The 15794-nt window shown below is 54.4% G+C and overlaps 1 protein-coding gene across 11 annotated transcripts in view; it reads right to left on the minus strand.

Moving 5' to 3' along the window:
• Nucleotides 1-15794, minus strand: part of CUX2 (cut like homeobox 2) — a 325643-nt gene that overhangs the window by 16783 nt on the left and 293066 nt on the right. For all 11 annotated transcript variants that reach the window (XM_082698270.1, XM_082698265.1, XM_082698269.1 and 8 more), the window contains 9 exons: nucleotides 15519-15567; nucleotides 11941-12045; nucleotides 8678-8869; nucleotides 8531-8589; nucleotides 7999-8047; nucleotides 7809-7908; nucleotides 6025-6699; nucleotides 5054-5155; nucleotides 973-1760 (listed from right to left, as the gene is read on the minus strand). In XM_082698270.1, the coding sequence (XP_082554396.1) occupies nucleotides 973-1760; nucleotides 5054-5155; nucleotides 6025-6699; nucleotides 7809-7908; nucleotides 7999-8047; nucleotides 8531-8589; nucleotides 8678-8869; nucleotides 11941-12045; nucleotides 15519-15567 (2119 nt within the window). The remainder of the gene's footprint in view (nucleotides 1-972; nucleotides 1761-5053; nucleotides 5156-6024; nucleotides 6700-7808; nucleotides 7909-7998; nucleotides 8048-8530; nucleotides 8590-8677; nucleotides 8870-11940; nucleotides 12046-15518; nucleotides 15568-15794) is intronic.

Genomic DNA, 15794 nt, shown 5'->3' on the forward strand with positions numbered 1-15794 from the left:
CTGGGGATGGGTGGGGCAGGAAGGGTAGGGAGGCAGGCTCCTGGGCCATCCCCGGGCCTCCCCTCCCTCCCTCTGTAGAGACCACTGTTCACTCTGATTCTCTGGGAGACCAGGGCTGCCTTGATTGTTCTTCATCTCCTAGGTGCCTGCCGTGGGCCTGGGCCACGCCCCCCATCGGCAGTGCCCTTCCAGATATCCCTGCATGTAAGAATCCTTCCTGACTTTAAGAGCCCGCAAATGCCTCCTCCTCCAGGAAGTCCTCCTGTGCCTTCCACTTAGGTCACTCCTATCTCTCAACTCACCTGACCCTTTGCCTGCTCCTCTGCTGTGGGCAGAGGTGCTATTAAAAACTACTTAACCGGGCGCCTGGGTGGCTCAGTGGGTTAAGCCGCTGCCTTCGGCTCAGGTCATGATCTCAGGGTCCTGGGATCGAGTCCCGCATCGGGCTCTCTGCTCAGCAGGGAGCCTGCTTCCCTCTCTCTCTCTCTGCCTGCCTCTCTATCTACTTGTGATTTCTCTCTGTCAAATAAATAAATGGAATCTTTAAAAAAAAAAAAAAAAAAAAACTACTTAACCACTGGCACTGCAGGGCACCCTTTGCTGGGCTGAGCCTTAACTCTTTAGTGGTCAGATCATTGGGAGGGATGGAGGGTTCTGGAAGACGGGAGGTAAGTAGCTATCCCTAACCAGATAGAAACATTTCACTGCTTGAACAACCACAGGACTGAATGTCAGTCCTGCCTATGGCTCTCTTCCCACAGGACCCAGAGACAGGTGGATGCAGGAAAAAGGGTCTGGGTCATGCAGACCTGGGTTCGAATCCTGCGTTTGCCTTGTTCCTATTCATACACACAACCTCTCTTTCCAGACCACAAGCGCTGGGGGCTGGGTCCTCAGGCGGTCCTCCCTCCCCAGGTCCCATGGGCCCCATGGCCCCCTGAGCTCCTTGGGGGTGGGCCCCACTGTCTTCACCTTCTCCCCAAAGATCCTCTGGCAGATTCCGTTCTTGGCTAGCTTCTCCTTGACCTGGCGCGTCAGCTCCAGGGTGTCCACCTCCCGGTACATGTAAAGCTCGTACTGCTCGGGGGTCAGGGGCGGCACGGTGGGCTTCAGTGTGCGGGGCACGTACGCGGGGTAGTAGGCCAGCCGCCCACCGCTGCCTGCCTCGGGGACGCCCCCTTCAGACTTCAGCTCGCCCATCCTGGGGGGCTCCTCCTCGCCCCCCGCCGACTCGTCCTCAGGGGCTGCGGGGGCCTCATCCCCACGGGGCCAGGCCCTCCCATTGGGCTGTCCAGAGTAGCTGGAGGAGGAGGAGGACAGGGAGGGCGAGACGGAGGCATAGGGGCGGCTGAGCAGGCCGCGGTCCGAGGCCCAGTGGTGGTCAAAGTAGCCAGCATCTCCGATCTCCGACTTGACCTTCCGGATGATGCTCTGGACGAAGGCCGCGGGGGACAGGACCGTGAGGGACGTCTGTGTGGCACTACTGCTGGTTCCCCCGCCACCACCGCCACTGCTGTCCTCCTGCTTGACGTAGGTTGGGGCCCCATTCTGGCTCACAGCAGCCAGCGAGGGCCGCTCTGGAGGTGAGGGAGGGACCGAGCGGCCCCGGGGCCCGGCCTCCATCTCCAGCAGCGCCTGCTGTTGTGCCTGCATCTCGCGGCGTGCTTGCTCCAGAATGTTCTTGATGGCATCTTCCGACGTGCTGGCGGGGGCTGTGCCGTTGGTGATGCTGAGTGGGGCTGTCGCGTTCTTGGAATCACCTGTCGGGAGGATGACACAGGGTGGCCAGAGGCCCACGGTCAGGGCAAGGCTTGACAAGCAAAGGTGTTCACAGCATCAGTCAAAGCATGCTTTGGAGATACTGTGAAGATACTGCAACAAAGTGGTTAAATGAAGTTAATCTCTCTGCCACAGGCAATCACACAGAATAGCCTCATGTATTGCCTTCTGCTCCGCTTTCTAATCTCACACACGGGAGATCATGCTTGATGTGGGATTGCAAGCCTGGCGCGTCCCCACTTAGTATCAACACGAGCATTTTTTTCTCATGACTCAAAGTCCTATGTCTCACGGCTGCCTCTGCCACTTGAAGGGATATTCTCTGCTGTGTTTACCTGATCCCCCACTGCTGGACACTTACGCTGTTTCTAGTTGGTCACTGTTGTGAACACCGATAAAGGAACAGCTTAAATATAAATCTCTGCCCCCATCCTGGGTAGTTCTTCAATTCCGAGAGTGGAGCTCTCGAGTTAGCAGTCAGCATGCTCACGTCCTCCCTGGGGGGCTGCTGGTTGCTCTCTACATAGCATCCACTCTTGTCAAGGGTGTGGAGCAAACACCCGGATGTTTATGTCTCTTGCTACCTCTTCAGAGACCCTGAATGGAAACCCCCCTGGCTGGCCCACTCTGCTGTGATGTTGCCCAATATTTTTGTCTTATTATTACTAGTTTTTAGAGACAGAGACTGTGCATGGGCGGGGAGGGGCAGAGGGAGAGATATTTCAAGCAGGCTCCATCTCACTACTCTGAGATCATGAGCTGAGCCCAAAATCAAGAGTCGGACGCTTAACCAATTGAGCTACCCAGGCGCCCGCTGATGTTGCCTTTTTGATTTCTCTGCTGTCTTCTTCCTGACACCCCACCACCGCCTGTGGGAGTGCACTCACTGTACAGGGGTCAGGAGACCTGGGTTCTCCCTTGGTCTCTGCAAGCATGTCTCCTCCTCTCTGCTCTCAGCTGTCCCGTTTATTTAGTGGGAGAGTTTGATGAATCTGTTTCTCATGGTTCTTTACACTCCAGTGCTGTGTCCTGTCTGCAGCTGTACCTCGTGTCCAGCATGCAGGAGATGCTTAGCCAATGTTTACAGAATGACTGCCTCTCTTGCACAGGAGCTCAAGAAAGAATTCATCTGTACACAGCAGGGCCTCAGAGGATTATTTGGGGGGGGGCAGTGTAGGGCCCTGGGGCGGGCTCCTCCGTTCCTCCCAGGGACCCGGCAGGAGGACGGGCCCTTGCTGAACACTTGGCTCCCAGCCACATTCAGACGCTGGGGAAGCGGGACAGTTTGCTCCGATTTGCCACCAAGGGGCAGCAGACACCACAAAGTGGGAACGTGAAAGCCAGCATCAGGTTCAAAGTCAGCAGCAATACAGCGGTGCTGGGTGCAGGGGAGGGCACTCCGCCCGCCCCCTGCTGCAAAAAGCCCTCTGACAGATGGGTAGGAGGCACAGACGTATCAGCAGAGGTATTTGTAACTTGAACAAATGTAACAACAGAGACAAAAATGTAACATTACCTGTAATGATAGCTACATTTTCAGGGGCACCCTCTACATGCCAGGCCCCCAGGCTGAGTGCTTGGCAGGACTGATTTCATTTGACCTTATACAACCTTAAGAAAGGAGTACTGATATTGTGCCCATTTTAAATATGAGAAAATTGAGGCAGAGAGAGGCTAAGAAACTTGCCCAAGGTCACACAGCTAATAAACAGCAGAGCCAAAATTTGCAGCCTGGCCACTCTGGTTGCACTGAATCAAGCAATGTAGGTGACTATGGGGAATCCAAGGAGGGTCAGTATCCAATCCATCTGGATGGGGGTGGGGTGTTTCCTGGACTAGGTGACTTCTGAGTTGAACTGTTAAGCAGGAGTTGGCCAGGGGTGAGGATGGCATTAGGTGCACAGGGAACAGCACGAGAGTGGATGTGGCTATAAGCAACTCGTTCGAGAGGTATAGGGAGTCAGGAGAAGTCAAGACCTTAGGGTCTGGGGCCTTGTCGAGGAGTTGGCATTTTTATCTTTGGGGAATGGGGAGCTGTGGAAAGGGGAGTAGTGACATGACCATTTGTCTGCTCTAGAAAGATCCCTCTGGCCTCTGTGGAGAATGGGCTACGCTGGGACCTAGAATATCATTGGTAAGACCAGTGAAGAGGCTAGCGGGACAGCTCCAGCAAGTGATGGCAGTCAAGGACGGCCGCTCACCCACCTGGGCGCCAGGCACCTTCTGTGACAGGCTCCCAGCCTTGAGCTGGTGGGTATGGGGAGTGAGTGAGGGGCAAGGGAAGACAGTAAGTTCCATCTCAGACATGCTGAGTCTTAGATGCCAGTGGGGGACTCTGGTGGATATGTCCAGCTAGCAATTGGTGTAGGGCTCTGGAACTCTCGAGAGGTGTGGCCTGGAGAGGGGGTGTTTTGGGTGTTGGTGGAACTTCCAGGAATGGACGAACTCATCTAGGAAGGGTAGCAAAGTCAGAGGGCCTGGTGGGGGGAGCCCTGGGGGACCCTGTGTTTGAGGGGCTGCTGGAGAAAGTACACTCTGTTTGGCTGAATAATGGTGTCCCAATGGTATCCCTGTCCCTGGACCCAGACTATGCTACTTCACATGTCAAAGGGGATTCTGCAGACGGGATCGAGTAAAGGATCTTGAGATGGGAGATGATCCTGGGCTACACGGGCCGGCCACACATCATCACAGGGGTGCTTGTGAGAGGGAAGCAGGAAGATGGGAGAGAGAGCAGAAACTGCTATGCTGCTGGCCTTGAGGATGCAGGAGGGGCCACAGGGGAAGGACTGTGGGCGCCTCTAGAAGCCGGAAAAGGTAAGGAAATGGATTCTCCTCTGGAGCCTCCAGAAGGAACACAGCCCTGCTGCCCCGTGAGGCTGACTGCGGACCTGTGACTTTTGACTGAGTTCCTGTGTGATTACGGATCACTGTGTCTCTTCAAAGTCGAAGACACCAGGACAATCCAGACCGGGGTGTTGGCAGTAGCTTGGCTGTCCCATACGGCTGCCACTCGTCACTGTGCAGAAAACTGAAGCTGTAATTTTAGTTAATTTCCAGTAATTTGAGTGGATATAGTCACACACGGCTAGTGGCTTCCACACTAACAGGGACCCGGTGCCTTCCAGGCCTCACATGGCTGCAGGCTGGTTGGCGAGGAGGTTCTGACCTGCTTGGAATTCCCGATGTGGTGGATGAAGGCGGACAAGGGCTCACCTCCTGCTCAGGGCAGGTCCTGGAGGCCTCAGGCCTCGCCTGCGGCAGTGACACTCACCCCCCTTCTGGGACTCGATCTCCTTCTTGGCCTGTTCCAGGATGCTCTTGATGGCGTCATCCGAGCCTGTCTCTGGTGTACGGATTCTTGGGGTGATACTGCCTGGGGGAGGCAAGGGGGCATCTGTCGTGGGGACCTGCCTGCTGTGGGTCAGTTCCTGGAGCTGGGCAGGGGGAAGGGTGGGTCCCTTCCTCCCTCAGGGGCTCCAGGGCCAGACCTCGAGTGTGTGTGGCAAGACCACCACTTGGCCAGTCTGTGTGACAGGCTGGATCTACAAATGATTTTGGCTTGAACTAATATTAATAGTACCAATCATAGTGGTGACAACAATAATAATAATAATAATACCAATCATAATGGTGACAACAATAATAATAATAATACCAATCATAATGGTGACAACAACGATGGCCACCACAGCTAACAGTTCTCAAGCAGGTACTAGGTTTTGGGGCCGTGCTGAATGATTTCTACTCATCTAACCCTCAGAGGTGCCTGACAGATGGAGATGGATGGGGAAACTGAGGCACAGAAACTAAAGTCAGCTGTCCCAGGTAACCTAGTGCGTGAATGGCAGAGCTGGAACTCAAACTCAGGTGTGTTTGGGAGGTCAAACCTTAGGCCATTCACATGGGATACCCTCAAAGTCAAGTCTGGCAAGATTGGCAGGAACCCGGGCCATTTCACGGATGGGTGAGCTGAGGCTTAGAGGTCCTCAGGAAGTACCTACCTGCCAGGGCAGCCCCTGGCCCAGCCTTCTCCCACCATGATCAGTCTGAGTTGTCCCACTAGGGCCAAGTGGGGAGCAAGGGGTAGCCACAGGTCCCAGGAAGAAGGGAGAGAGGATATATTTCCTTGTTCTATAGAAGGGGAAACTGAGGCACAGAGCAGTAGAGCTGGGAGGTGGCAGAGTCCAGCTCTGAGGCCGGAGCCTGTGCCCTCAGCCCCTGTGCCCTGGGACGGGCCCTCACCTCGCTGCCGCACCTGGATGGTCCTCAGAGCCAGCACGTTCTGCTCATCTGACAGGAACTGCTTCATCTTGATGAAGGGCTCCTTGCCCTTCACCGTGAGCTTGCGCCAGGGCTTGGGCCGGGCCAGGATCTCGCTGACTGAGCCCTGTGACAGCCCCAGCACATAGTGGCCGAAGACCCGCTGCCCGATGTTGTGTTTCAGCAGCTGCTCCTTCACCTGGAACGCGATCTCCGCCGTGTCCAGCTGCTCCTCCTCGGCTCCGGCCCCCGCCCCGGCTGTGCTGCTCCCACCCCCGTCCACTGGCTCGGGGGCCCCAGGCGGCTCGGGGCCAGGAGCGGGGGTGGCAGGGGCCGTGGGGGGCTTGGCGCCATAGAAGGCCGGGGGGAACACCAGCAGGCCGCCTGCCTCCCCCTTGAAGGTGGCTGGGGGCATCATGTGCTTGGACAGCAGTGCGTCCCCTGCCAGTCTGTCCCCAGAGGCCAAGCTGGGGAAGGGGGACAGTGAGAAAGTCCTTGGGCCATCGGGGCCCAGGCTAGGACCCAGCAGGGGCTGCCCAGGGCTGGGGGATAGGGGGTCTTCGGGCCCTGGTGGTGGAGGGAGCTGCGGAGGGGATGGGTAGGACTGCTCCGTGCCCAGAGAGTCCTTGATGGAATCGTCCTCCGAAGGGTCCTCTTCTATAACGTCGAGAGAGACGGACAGATGGAGGAAGAAAGGAGAGATAGAGAGAGAGAGAGACAGGGAGAGAGATATTGAGAGTGACAGAGAGTGAGAAAGATACCAGAGAAATGGACACAGGGAAACAGAGAGGCAGAGAGAAACAAGAAACCAGGCATACACCAGGCAAACAAGAAACCAGGGAGACACAGACAGAGGCAGAGACAGAATGAGAGGCAGAAAGAGAAAGAGGGACAAAGAGACAGGAGGTGGGAGGCAGAGAGACACATACATGAGAGAGCAGTTCGGGGAGAGGAGCGGGGGAGAGGGCAGGGGGGGAAGGGAGAGAAGTGCTTTGGGCGTCCAGCAGCACTAGGAGCTCCTTTTCTGACCCTCAAATCCCCATCTGTGCAGGCCTGGCCCACATGCCAGTCCCGGGGACCCTTCCCTCCTACATTAACATGCACTGAGCACTTGTTCTGGGCCAGCCCCTGGCCCCCGGGTGGTGCGCTGGGACCAAAGCCCGCCGCGGCAGGATGCGCACTCCCGGTGCCCGGCCACCCTGATGCCCTCCTCTTCCTACACGTCCCCCGTGCTCGCATTACACAGGTGAGTAGCACCCACGGAGTAGATGTGTTATTGTCCCCATTTCACAGATGAGGACACAGAGGCAGCACAGAGAGCCTTGGCCGGGGCCCCAGAGGTCATGGAGCCACTGCGTGGGGAGGAGGCCCGAGCAGCGAAGGTGATTTGGGGAGAGAGCAATGTCTGCGGGGTTTACGATGGGAACACCCTGCTCGTGCCCTGTGACCTCTTCCTGCCGCTCATCGAGACTCGGAGATGAATGGAGCCTTTTGTGGAGGGTTCTTGGGAGGGCCTGAGTGAGCTACGTGGGGTAGGTGTGTGTGACACTCGGGGTTGGGGGCGCTGCCAGCTGGCTTCGCCCGGGGGAACCCCCAGCTCAGCACCACCACACAGTAGCTGCCCATCCAGTGTGCACCCCTTTCCTCCATCTCTCTCCTGCCCACACAGGAGGCAGTGGTGTGTGAGCCCAGAGAAGGCCAGAGGCAGCCCCTATCATAGTCCCTATCATAGTCCCTCGGCCCCAAGAGCATCCCGTCTCCCCTACCAGGGCTGGCCAGAAGACCCGGCTTTTCCAGAAGGAATTTCTGCGTGGGGAAGAAGGCCTCCTTTGCCATGAGCAATGAGTCTTCGGGCTTGGCCATGCCCTGAGGAGACAAGAAGCCGGGCTGAGAAGGCACGGGTGGCAGAAGGCCCGAGGGCAGCCTGCACTGCGGCGACAGTGGCGGAAAGCTCACCTGCGGGAGGCTGCAGGTGCTGGAGGCCAGCTTCATGGCTTTCAGGATGCTGCCAGAGAAAGCGCAGAGAGTCCGAGGCCAGTCAAGTTTGCGGGGCTTGAGGGGGAGGTCTGAGAGGTACTTCCTCTCGCTCCTCTTCCCTGACTCAGAACAGCGGCCCCACCCCGGAGACCCCACGGAACACTGCGCCCGGGTCAACCACGGCTCAGGCTGTGAGCCGGCTCCAGTGAGAGTTGGAGGGGTGCTACCCTAACCAAGCCCCGCGGGCCGGCCTGAGCTCATCCGGTGCAAGCACCATTCCGCCAGTTCCCGCACGGGCCATGAGCCGCCTTGCAAGTTCTCGGGTAGGTGGCTCTGGAGGGCAAAGAGCCAAGTGTGGTTCAGTTCGGAGACCCAGGCTGCCCTGGGGGAGGGACAGGGGTATCACCAAGTGGGGTGTGGTGGGAGGAAGGGAAGATCATGAACTATGTCCAGGGTCCCTCCTCACCCAGGAAGAGGGCTGGGGGTGGTGGGGTCCCACTCCCCATGGTACCTCAGTTCTGTTTTAATTTCTTCATAGTCAGACTGCGCCTGGAGCTTCTCTTCCAGCTTCTAGAGGAGAAAGCAAAGATGGATTCAGGCTGGCCCACATCCTTCTGCCCCGCCCGTCTCCTGTCTGCACACCTCTCCCAAGACCTACTTCTATGGCCTCGGACTTAGCCGTGAGCTGCCGCTCCAGGTCCGCGATCTGGTTGGCCGAGGTCTCCTCCAGTTCCTGCAGAGAGTTCTGGAGGTGCTGCACGTCCTTCAGCAGCCGCAGGATCTCCCGATCCTTGGAGGCCAGCGCTGCTTCAAGCCGGGGGCCCGAGCACAGCGCGAAGTTCACCTTATCCTGAAGAAAAAGTGGGGCTTTGAGGGGCTAAGAGGTGTGGGGCAGGGGGCTGGAGGGCTGGCTTCCCCACCCCCGAACCCCAGACAAAAGGGGAAATCCATCCATGGCATCCTCCCCCACCCCTGGTGCTGTGCTCCCCGGAGTGACTCAGCCCCTCTTTCCAGGCTCTGGCTTTCCTCCTCCTGTCTCTGAGCCTTTGCTCAGGCCAGTTCTACCAGCCCCGATGCCTTCCCTCTAGTATTCAACCTGGGGTGCGGGAGGAGAGTGGGTAGGGAAGATTTTCTGGAGGCAGATGTGTATAAACTGTGCAGAAGTTCTAGAACAAGTTAGTGACTTGAAAAGCTGCTTGGCAGCGTCCGCTAAGGGTGGATATGCGCACTTCTGCCTGGTGCATATGTCGGGGGGAAGCAGGAACCACGCACAAGGCACACATGTGAACACCAAGCTAACGGTCGTAGCAGCCCTCTCTGACAGCCCCAAGCTGGAAACCCTCCTCTGGCCACCAGATGCCCTCCAGTGAGAAGGGAGGATCGGGTTGGGGCACGCCCACACCATAGAGAACGCTACAGCTCTGAAAACGGATAATCCACAACTACTAACACAGCACGGACTAGGCTCTCAGAATATGAAGGGAAAAGAGCCAGACCGCAAAGCGTGTGTGCGGGATCTGACTCTGACCAGATACAAAAGCAGGCAAAGCCCAGCTGTGCGGTTAAGAGGAGAGTGGCTCCCTTGGGGAGTAGGTCCCGGATGGGGACCCCAGGGGGGCATTCTGAGGGCTGGGGACATTCTACCTGCTCATCTGGATGCTGGTTATGGCATCTCTGAAAAATTCAACATGCTGTACACTTAGGATATGCACATGTGTCCTTACACATATTATATTTCAATAAAACCTCTGTTATGAAAGGACCAAAAAAAGGGAAGTAGTCTAGTGAGGAAAGGGTGGGGATTGGGTGTTCCCGGCAGAGAGAACATCAAGATCAAGGTTTAGGTTTCTAAATCAGGCACAGGTCCTATCCCAGGGAGGGGTTTCCACTCATTCCAGGCAGACCCCTCAGGATTATACCTGAGACCCCACAGCCACAGGCCATGTGAGCGGTGGTTCCTTTCTCTTCCTAATTAGCCCCTAGCCCCAAGCCCCATGGCTTCTCTAGGTTTTAGGAGATGGTCCCTTTGTCCTGGATGAAGAAGAAGTTTATGTTTGAGAGGACCTGAAGTCGGGCTTGTCCTAAGCAGCTGCAAATGAATCTAAGAAGCCTTACAAAAAACAAAAAACAAAAAAATGGAGCAGAAAACACAGCCTACCACTACCAATACCGGCTATTCTTCCAGGGAGATAAATGCCAATTAAAATAGGAAGCGGATGCCATTAACACATTAAATTAATTAGCATCGAGCGCCACTGTGGTGCTCAGAAAAACTTACCCCCCAAACCAGCAAAATTCCCCGTGGCTGATTAGCACAGGCATTTGCCGGGTTCCACGGGGGTTAATTAAGAACCATCGGTAAATTCCGTCTAAGGCGACCCCAGGAGCCCTCTTGCTCTTGGTCTCTCTCACGCTCGCTCGTTGTGTTGTGCAGATATCCAGGCACACTGACGTCTACACACACTGCCTCCTGGGACACAGACACACATACAGCACACCCTGATACATGTACCTGCGGGAGTACTTGTGCTGACACGCAGATACACAGAAATACCTGGGCACCAAAGAGATGTGTGCACATGGACAGGTCACTGTGACACACAGATCATGTGTGTGCTGAGAGATCACATGCGATGTGGGCAAAACCACCTCAGGCTATAAGCCAAGAACCATTTTAGGTACTTTACATGTAATCCGCTCAACAGCCCTATAAGGTAGGTCTTACTTTTCAGGTGAGGAAACTGAGGCAGAGTTAGATTAAGGATACAGTTATCTGCCCAAAGGCCATATACAGATATACACATTCATGGTGACACACGTCAGGGGAGACACAGTCCGACACTAAAACAGAAAGACCAATACGGGCACAGTGGTCAGTGTTTTGGGGAGTCCGGTGGAGTGAAACCTATGCTGGCCACTTCAGGTGTGTGCGGGGAGGCAGCAAATCACCCTGGAGCAGGCCTGTTGATGTAAGGAGTTGGGAATCGAATCCCTTGGTATGCAGAGATCTGGAAAGAAGGTGGACCAGCTGACTAAGGAACCTAAGGCTTCCTGGGAGAGGAGCAATGGCGACTTTTTTTTTTTTTAAAGTAGGCTCCACACCCAATGTGGGCCTTGAATTCATGACTGTGTGATCAAGTTGCATGCTCTACTGACAGCCAGGTGCTCTGCGATGAAGACTCTTAACACAGGACAGAGGGGTCGGTTGGGGTGACTCTGACTGAAATCCCTCTGACCCCAGGACCCCAGGCGGCCCAACCATGAGGAAAGAGAAAGGTGCGCTAAGCTGGCTTAACACAGGAACCTCAGGATTGATGACTAAAGACTGGTGCTTTGTAGCATGTGGCTGTTTGGGAAAGCCTACTGGAATCACACTGGCATGTTCTGGGACCCAACTGGCTGATAGGACTGTTTACCTCAGATCTTGGTTAAGTGGTCCTACTGCGGTTTGGTAGGACTTGAGAACCAGTGGTCAATGGCGACACCTGGTGGCAGCTACCAGAACTGCACCTCTGCTCAAGAGCTCAAACTTACCCTCCCTCCCACCCAGTCTTGCCAGGCATCTGGCCATGGAAATGGTCCTCTTTGGCCCGAGTAAGTTGCTGGCATTCTTGGACAATTTGGGGTAAAGGAGAGCCTCCAAAAGAAGATGCTGGACTTCCTATTAATCACACATGGAAGCTTGAGCTTGCAAAGACCTGTGGCTGTATTTTGACCTTTAGCTGGTGAAGCAAGTCATATTAATTATAGTTAACAATACACTGATGTTATTAAGATGCTATGCCCACTGTATCCACACACTTTCATGTGCCTAATTTCACACAGAGGTACATGACTGATCCACAAAATGTCATCCACATATTCATACTCACCAACATGGCTTTTCCCAACCTTTCCCTCTGGCTCCCGTATCATCCTTACCCCACTGGGTCCCTGGGGGGAGCAGCAGGCCAGGCGGATAGAGCTGTTAACAGAGGCGAGTTGTTCCCGAAGACTTTCTACCTCCCGCTGGGCAGCCTCAGCTCGCTGGGGGAGGAGAGTGGAGGCGAATGTGGTTAAGAGGGGAGCAGGGTCACACTGGATCCCACCCTGGCCTTCTGCCGTCGCCCGGCACACCTGAGGAGGACTGGTGTTTGTCTCCAGCTCCCCTGGCACCTAGTGCCACCTGGATGGAGTGTCTGCAGAGTGTTTCCCAGCCCATGAGCTGCGGCAGGCCCCTGGGCAAGTCGCTTCCTCTCCCTGGGTCTCAGTTTTCCTCTTGTGAAATGCGGGCAATGAAATACATCTAAATTGGGATGCCGGCTTACCAAACTCGGTCTATGGTAGAACTTAACTCCTCAAAAATTTCTAAGAAAAAAGCCTGGAAGGAAGCCTCCAAATGTTCACAATGTAGCCTTGTGGCTTTTGAGAGAAATTTGTACTCTGTCATTCCCTGGTTGTGTGACCTTGGGGAGGAGATGTCATCTGCCCAGCCTGTTTCCCTCTTTATAAAATGGGGATGATAAAAAGAACCACCTCATCGATTTGTTTTGCAAAGTAAGTGATCTGGTAAATTACAACTCATTAGGTATTTCAGGTATCAATAGTTGGTTAACTTAATGAAAAAAGCTATGACTGAAATTTTTATCCTCAGCTGGTGACACAGGTCATAACGATTATAGTTAACTTTCGTGTGATGTTGGCAATCAAGATGCCACACCTACCACACACATACGGAGACCCACACACATCCACGTTCACATTTTGTTAATTAATTAATTAATTTTCGTTAATTAATTTTTTAAATTGATTTGTTCACTTACTAGTATCCTGCCTTGTTCCAGAAATGGCTCAAGTAAGCTTTGTTTTGGGAAAGGTTTTGGGTGTACGGGTATAGAGAAATACTTTGATGTTTCTGCACAGCTGGGGCTTCCCAAGCAAATCTGACTAAAACAGGATGGGGCTAAATGACAAGCCCAGAAGTCAGTTTCTGACATCTGCTGGTGAGAACGGCAGATGTTCCTCTCTGAAGATATGTGTTTACATTTCAAAGCGGGAGGAGACCCCGGCCATGGACACAAACCCTGGGTTGGAAAGCTGGGTTTATAGCTACTAGAAAGTTATAAGTCTTATCTACCCCATGGAGAGAAATATTTGCTAAAAATCTAGGATCCTTGCCCTTCTGTCTGTTAGGACACTAGGGAGCTAGTTTTCTCCCTCTCAAAGAGTTCCCTCTCCAATAATAACCACCTGGATTCACGTCTGGGGGTTCCTTGTCCCCAGTAAGAAATCTGGTGCTTGCAGGACGATGACTGATTGTCACCCCCAGGGGAAAGAGCTGGGGCAAACTGGCCGGGTTATTACTATGTAAACAGTAATAATAGTAAATACTATTTACTATGTAAATAGCAATACTGATCTGCTCTGCTCCAGAATCCTCTTGTTCACATTTTGGATAGTCTTAACACAGATTAAAGAAACCGTCATACGATGACATTTATTTTCTTCTCCATACTTTCTATAATGAGGTTTTACTTTTATACTCAGAGAAGATGAACATTAAAAAAATTGTTTCCTGTTCAAACTGCTCTAAGATCTCTTTCCTCAAGCCTATTAAACTGGTGAAGATCCAAAAGTTGGTTGACACACAGTACTAGCGAGGCTGCAGGGGAACAGGCCCTCTCTTCAACTAGCTGCAGGGAGGGTAAACTGAGCAGTTTGGTCACATCTGTCAGATAAAAATGCACAGATCCTCCGCCCAGTAGTTCCACTTCTCAGAATTTATCCTATTTATTGGTTCATGCAGGTCTGAAATAGTGTCTGTGCCAGGGTGTTCCCCGCGGGACTGACGATGATGGTATGTGGCTGGAAATACCATGGTCTTCACCAGTCAGGGACTGGTTAGACCACGGGCGGACAAACTGCAGCCGATGCCTGGTTTGTGTACCAGGTTTTTCTGGAACACAGCCACATCCATTCGCTCGCATACAGTCTATGCTTTCACGTACGGGAAAGCGGATTAGCTGTGACAGAGACCTACAGAGTTGGGCATAGTTCCTCTCTGCCCCTTCACAGAATGCCCCCCACCCCGCCCGGTTACGTGGCAGTGCGGCCCTGTAGGGCAATACGAACGGCCATGAATAAACTATTTCTATACAGACATGGAACAAGTTCTAAGATACACACGTGGAAAAAAGAAGGTTCAGGAGGGTGGGTACAGTATGTTATAGTTTTTTCTTTTAAAAGGGGTAAAAAATCCATATTCATGAGCTTGTGGATGGAGCTCTACAAGGAGACCCTAGAAACCAGAGAGGCTGGCTGCCAAAGGGAGGGGAACTGGCAAGCTGAGTTGGGGAAGGAGATGGGAGCTCCCCAGGTATGAACTTTTCTGTGCTTTGAACTATGTAAATGGATTATGTATTCAAAAAATGGCCCTGAAAATGCTACCGCTTTCTACGTTTCTCTGCAGGTGGGAGGGTCCTGCCCTTATGCCCGCACAGCCATGCCTCTGGGCCTTTGCTCCTGTGGTGCCTTCTACCCGGAATGCCCTTCCTCCAGAGAACGGCTCCTGGACTTCTAAGTGTGTTCCTCCAGAGCAATGACCCACTTGTGACCAATGTGACCCACTTGCTGTCACACTGCTTGGCCATGACCCTGGCTGCTGGGTTTGCCGGGAGCCGGGTGCGGGTAGAGACTGTAGACCGGAGCCCATGGTTACATTTCAGGCTCTTGCCAGCTTTGCCCACCAGACGGCAACAGGTCTGAGGCCAGGAGAAGGCAGGGTGCGGGACCTCATTCACATATGTGAAAACGGGGACTCGCAGAGTCTCACAGACTTTCCAGGACCTGGGCTCGGACTAGAAGATGGGGAACCCAATGAAGTTTGGGGTCTGCCCAGCGCTTGGCTGGTGGGGCTGGGGTCAAGGGAGAAGGCTGCAGGAGACCTGGTGGTGGGGAGGGAGGGAAAGAAGCAGCAGGGGTTTGTCCCCTGTCACCACCACAGGCTCTGGGGAATACGGTTCCTCACTTGGTCTGCTTGAGAGAGACCCATGTCCCAGCTAGGCCTGCACTCTAGGCTCACCAGTCACTGCTCTGCCGCCTTCCTCCCGTTGGAGAGGCCTCCTGTACAGCCACCAGGGAAGGCACCGCTGTTCTCTGTAGGTGGCCTCCTGGCCTTCGCCCAGGCTGTTCCCTGGCCCGGAATGCTATCCGGGCATCCGTTTTCAATTTGTTCATCAGATCTCAGCATCACGGCCTTTCTCCATGATGTCTCTGACCCTTGAGTCTGGGTCAGGCGTCCCTCCCCGCTGCTGCTTTCTCGTCACCCTATTTCTGAGTGTCCCGTCAGCATCCTTTCCTCCTCCCTCTGGGAGCTCAGGGTCCGGGCACCTCCTGGCCCTAGCACTCAGCATGGCACACGGCACTGATATCAACAGATATCAACTGGGTTCAGTCCCTCCCCCACCCCAGCCCGAGCCCCCAACCCTAGGCAGAGTGAGTGTTAGCATACATCTTCTCACCTGATTAGCTTTCTCCAAGTTGGTCATGATCAGGCCGACTTCATCTGCCCTGAGACAGAAAGAGAAGATCCTGAGAAGGGCTTCTGGCAGCCCCTGGGCCCCTGCCTACCCCGAAAACCCCAGCCCCTGCCTGAAACTAAAGGCCCGCCACAGGAGGTCAAGGAGGCTGCCGTCTACACTTCCTGCTGGAGAGAAACGGGGCTGGGCACTAAAGAGCCCAGTATGTCTGGAAATGGGACGGGGGCCTCAGCACAACACCCCTTCCGGGCAACCTGG

The sequence above is a fragment of the Mustela nivalis genome (genome assembly GCF_964662115.1).
Source record: "Mustela nivalis genome assembly, chromosome: 14".
In the NCBI taxonomy this organism is placed as follows: Eukaryota; Metazoa; Chordata; class Mammalia; order Carnivora; family Mustelidae; genus Mustela; species Mustela nivalis.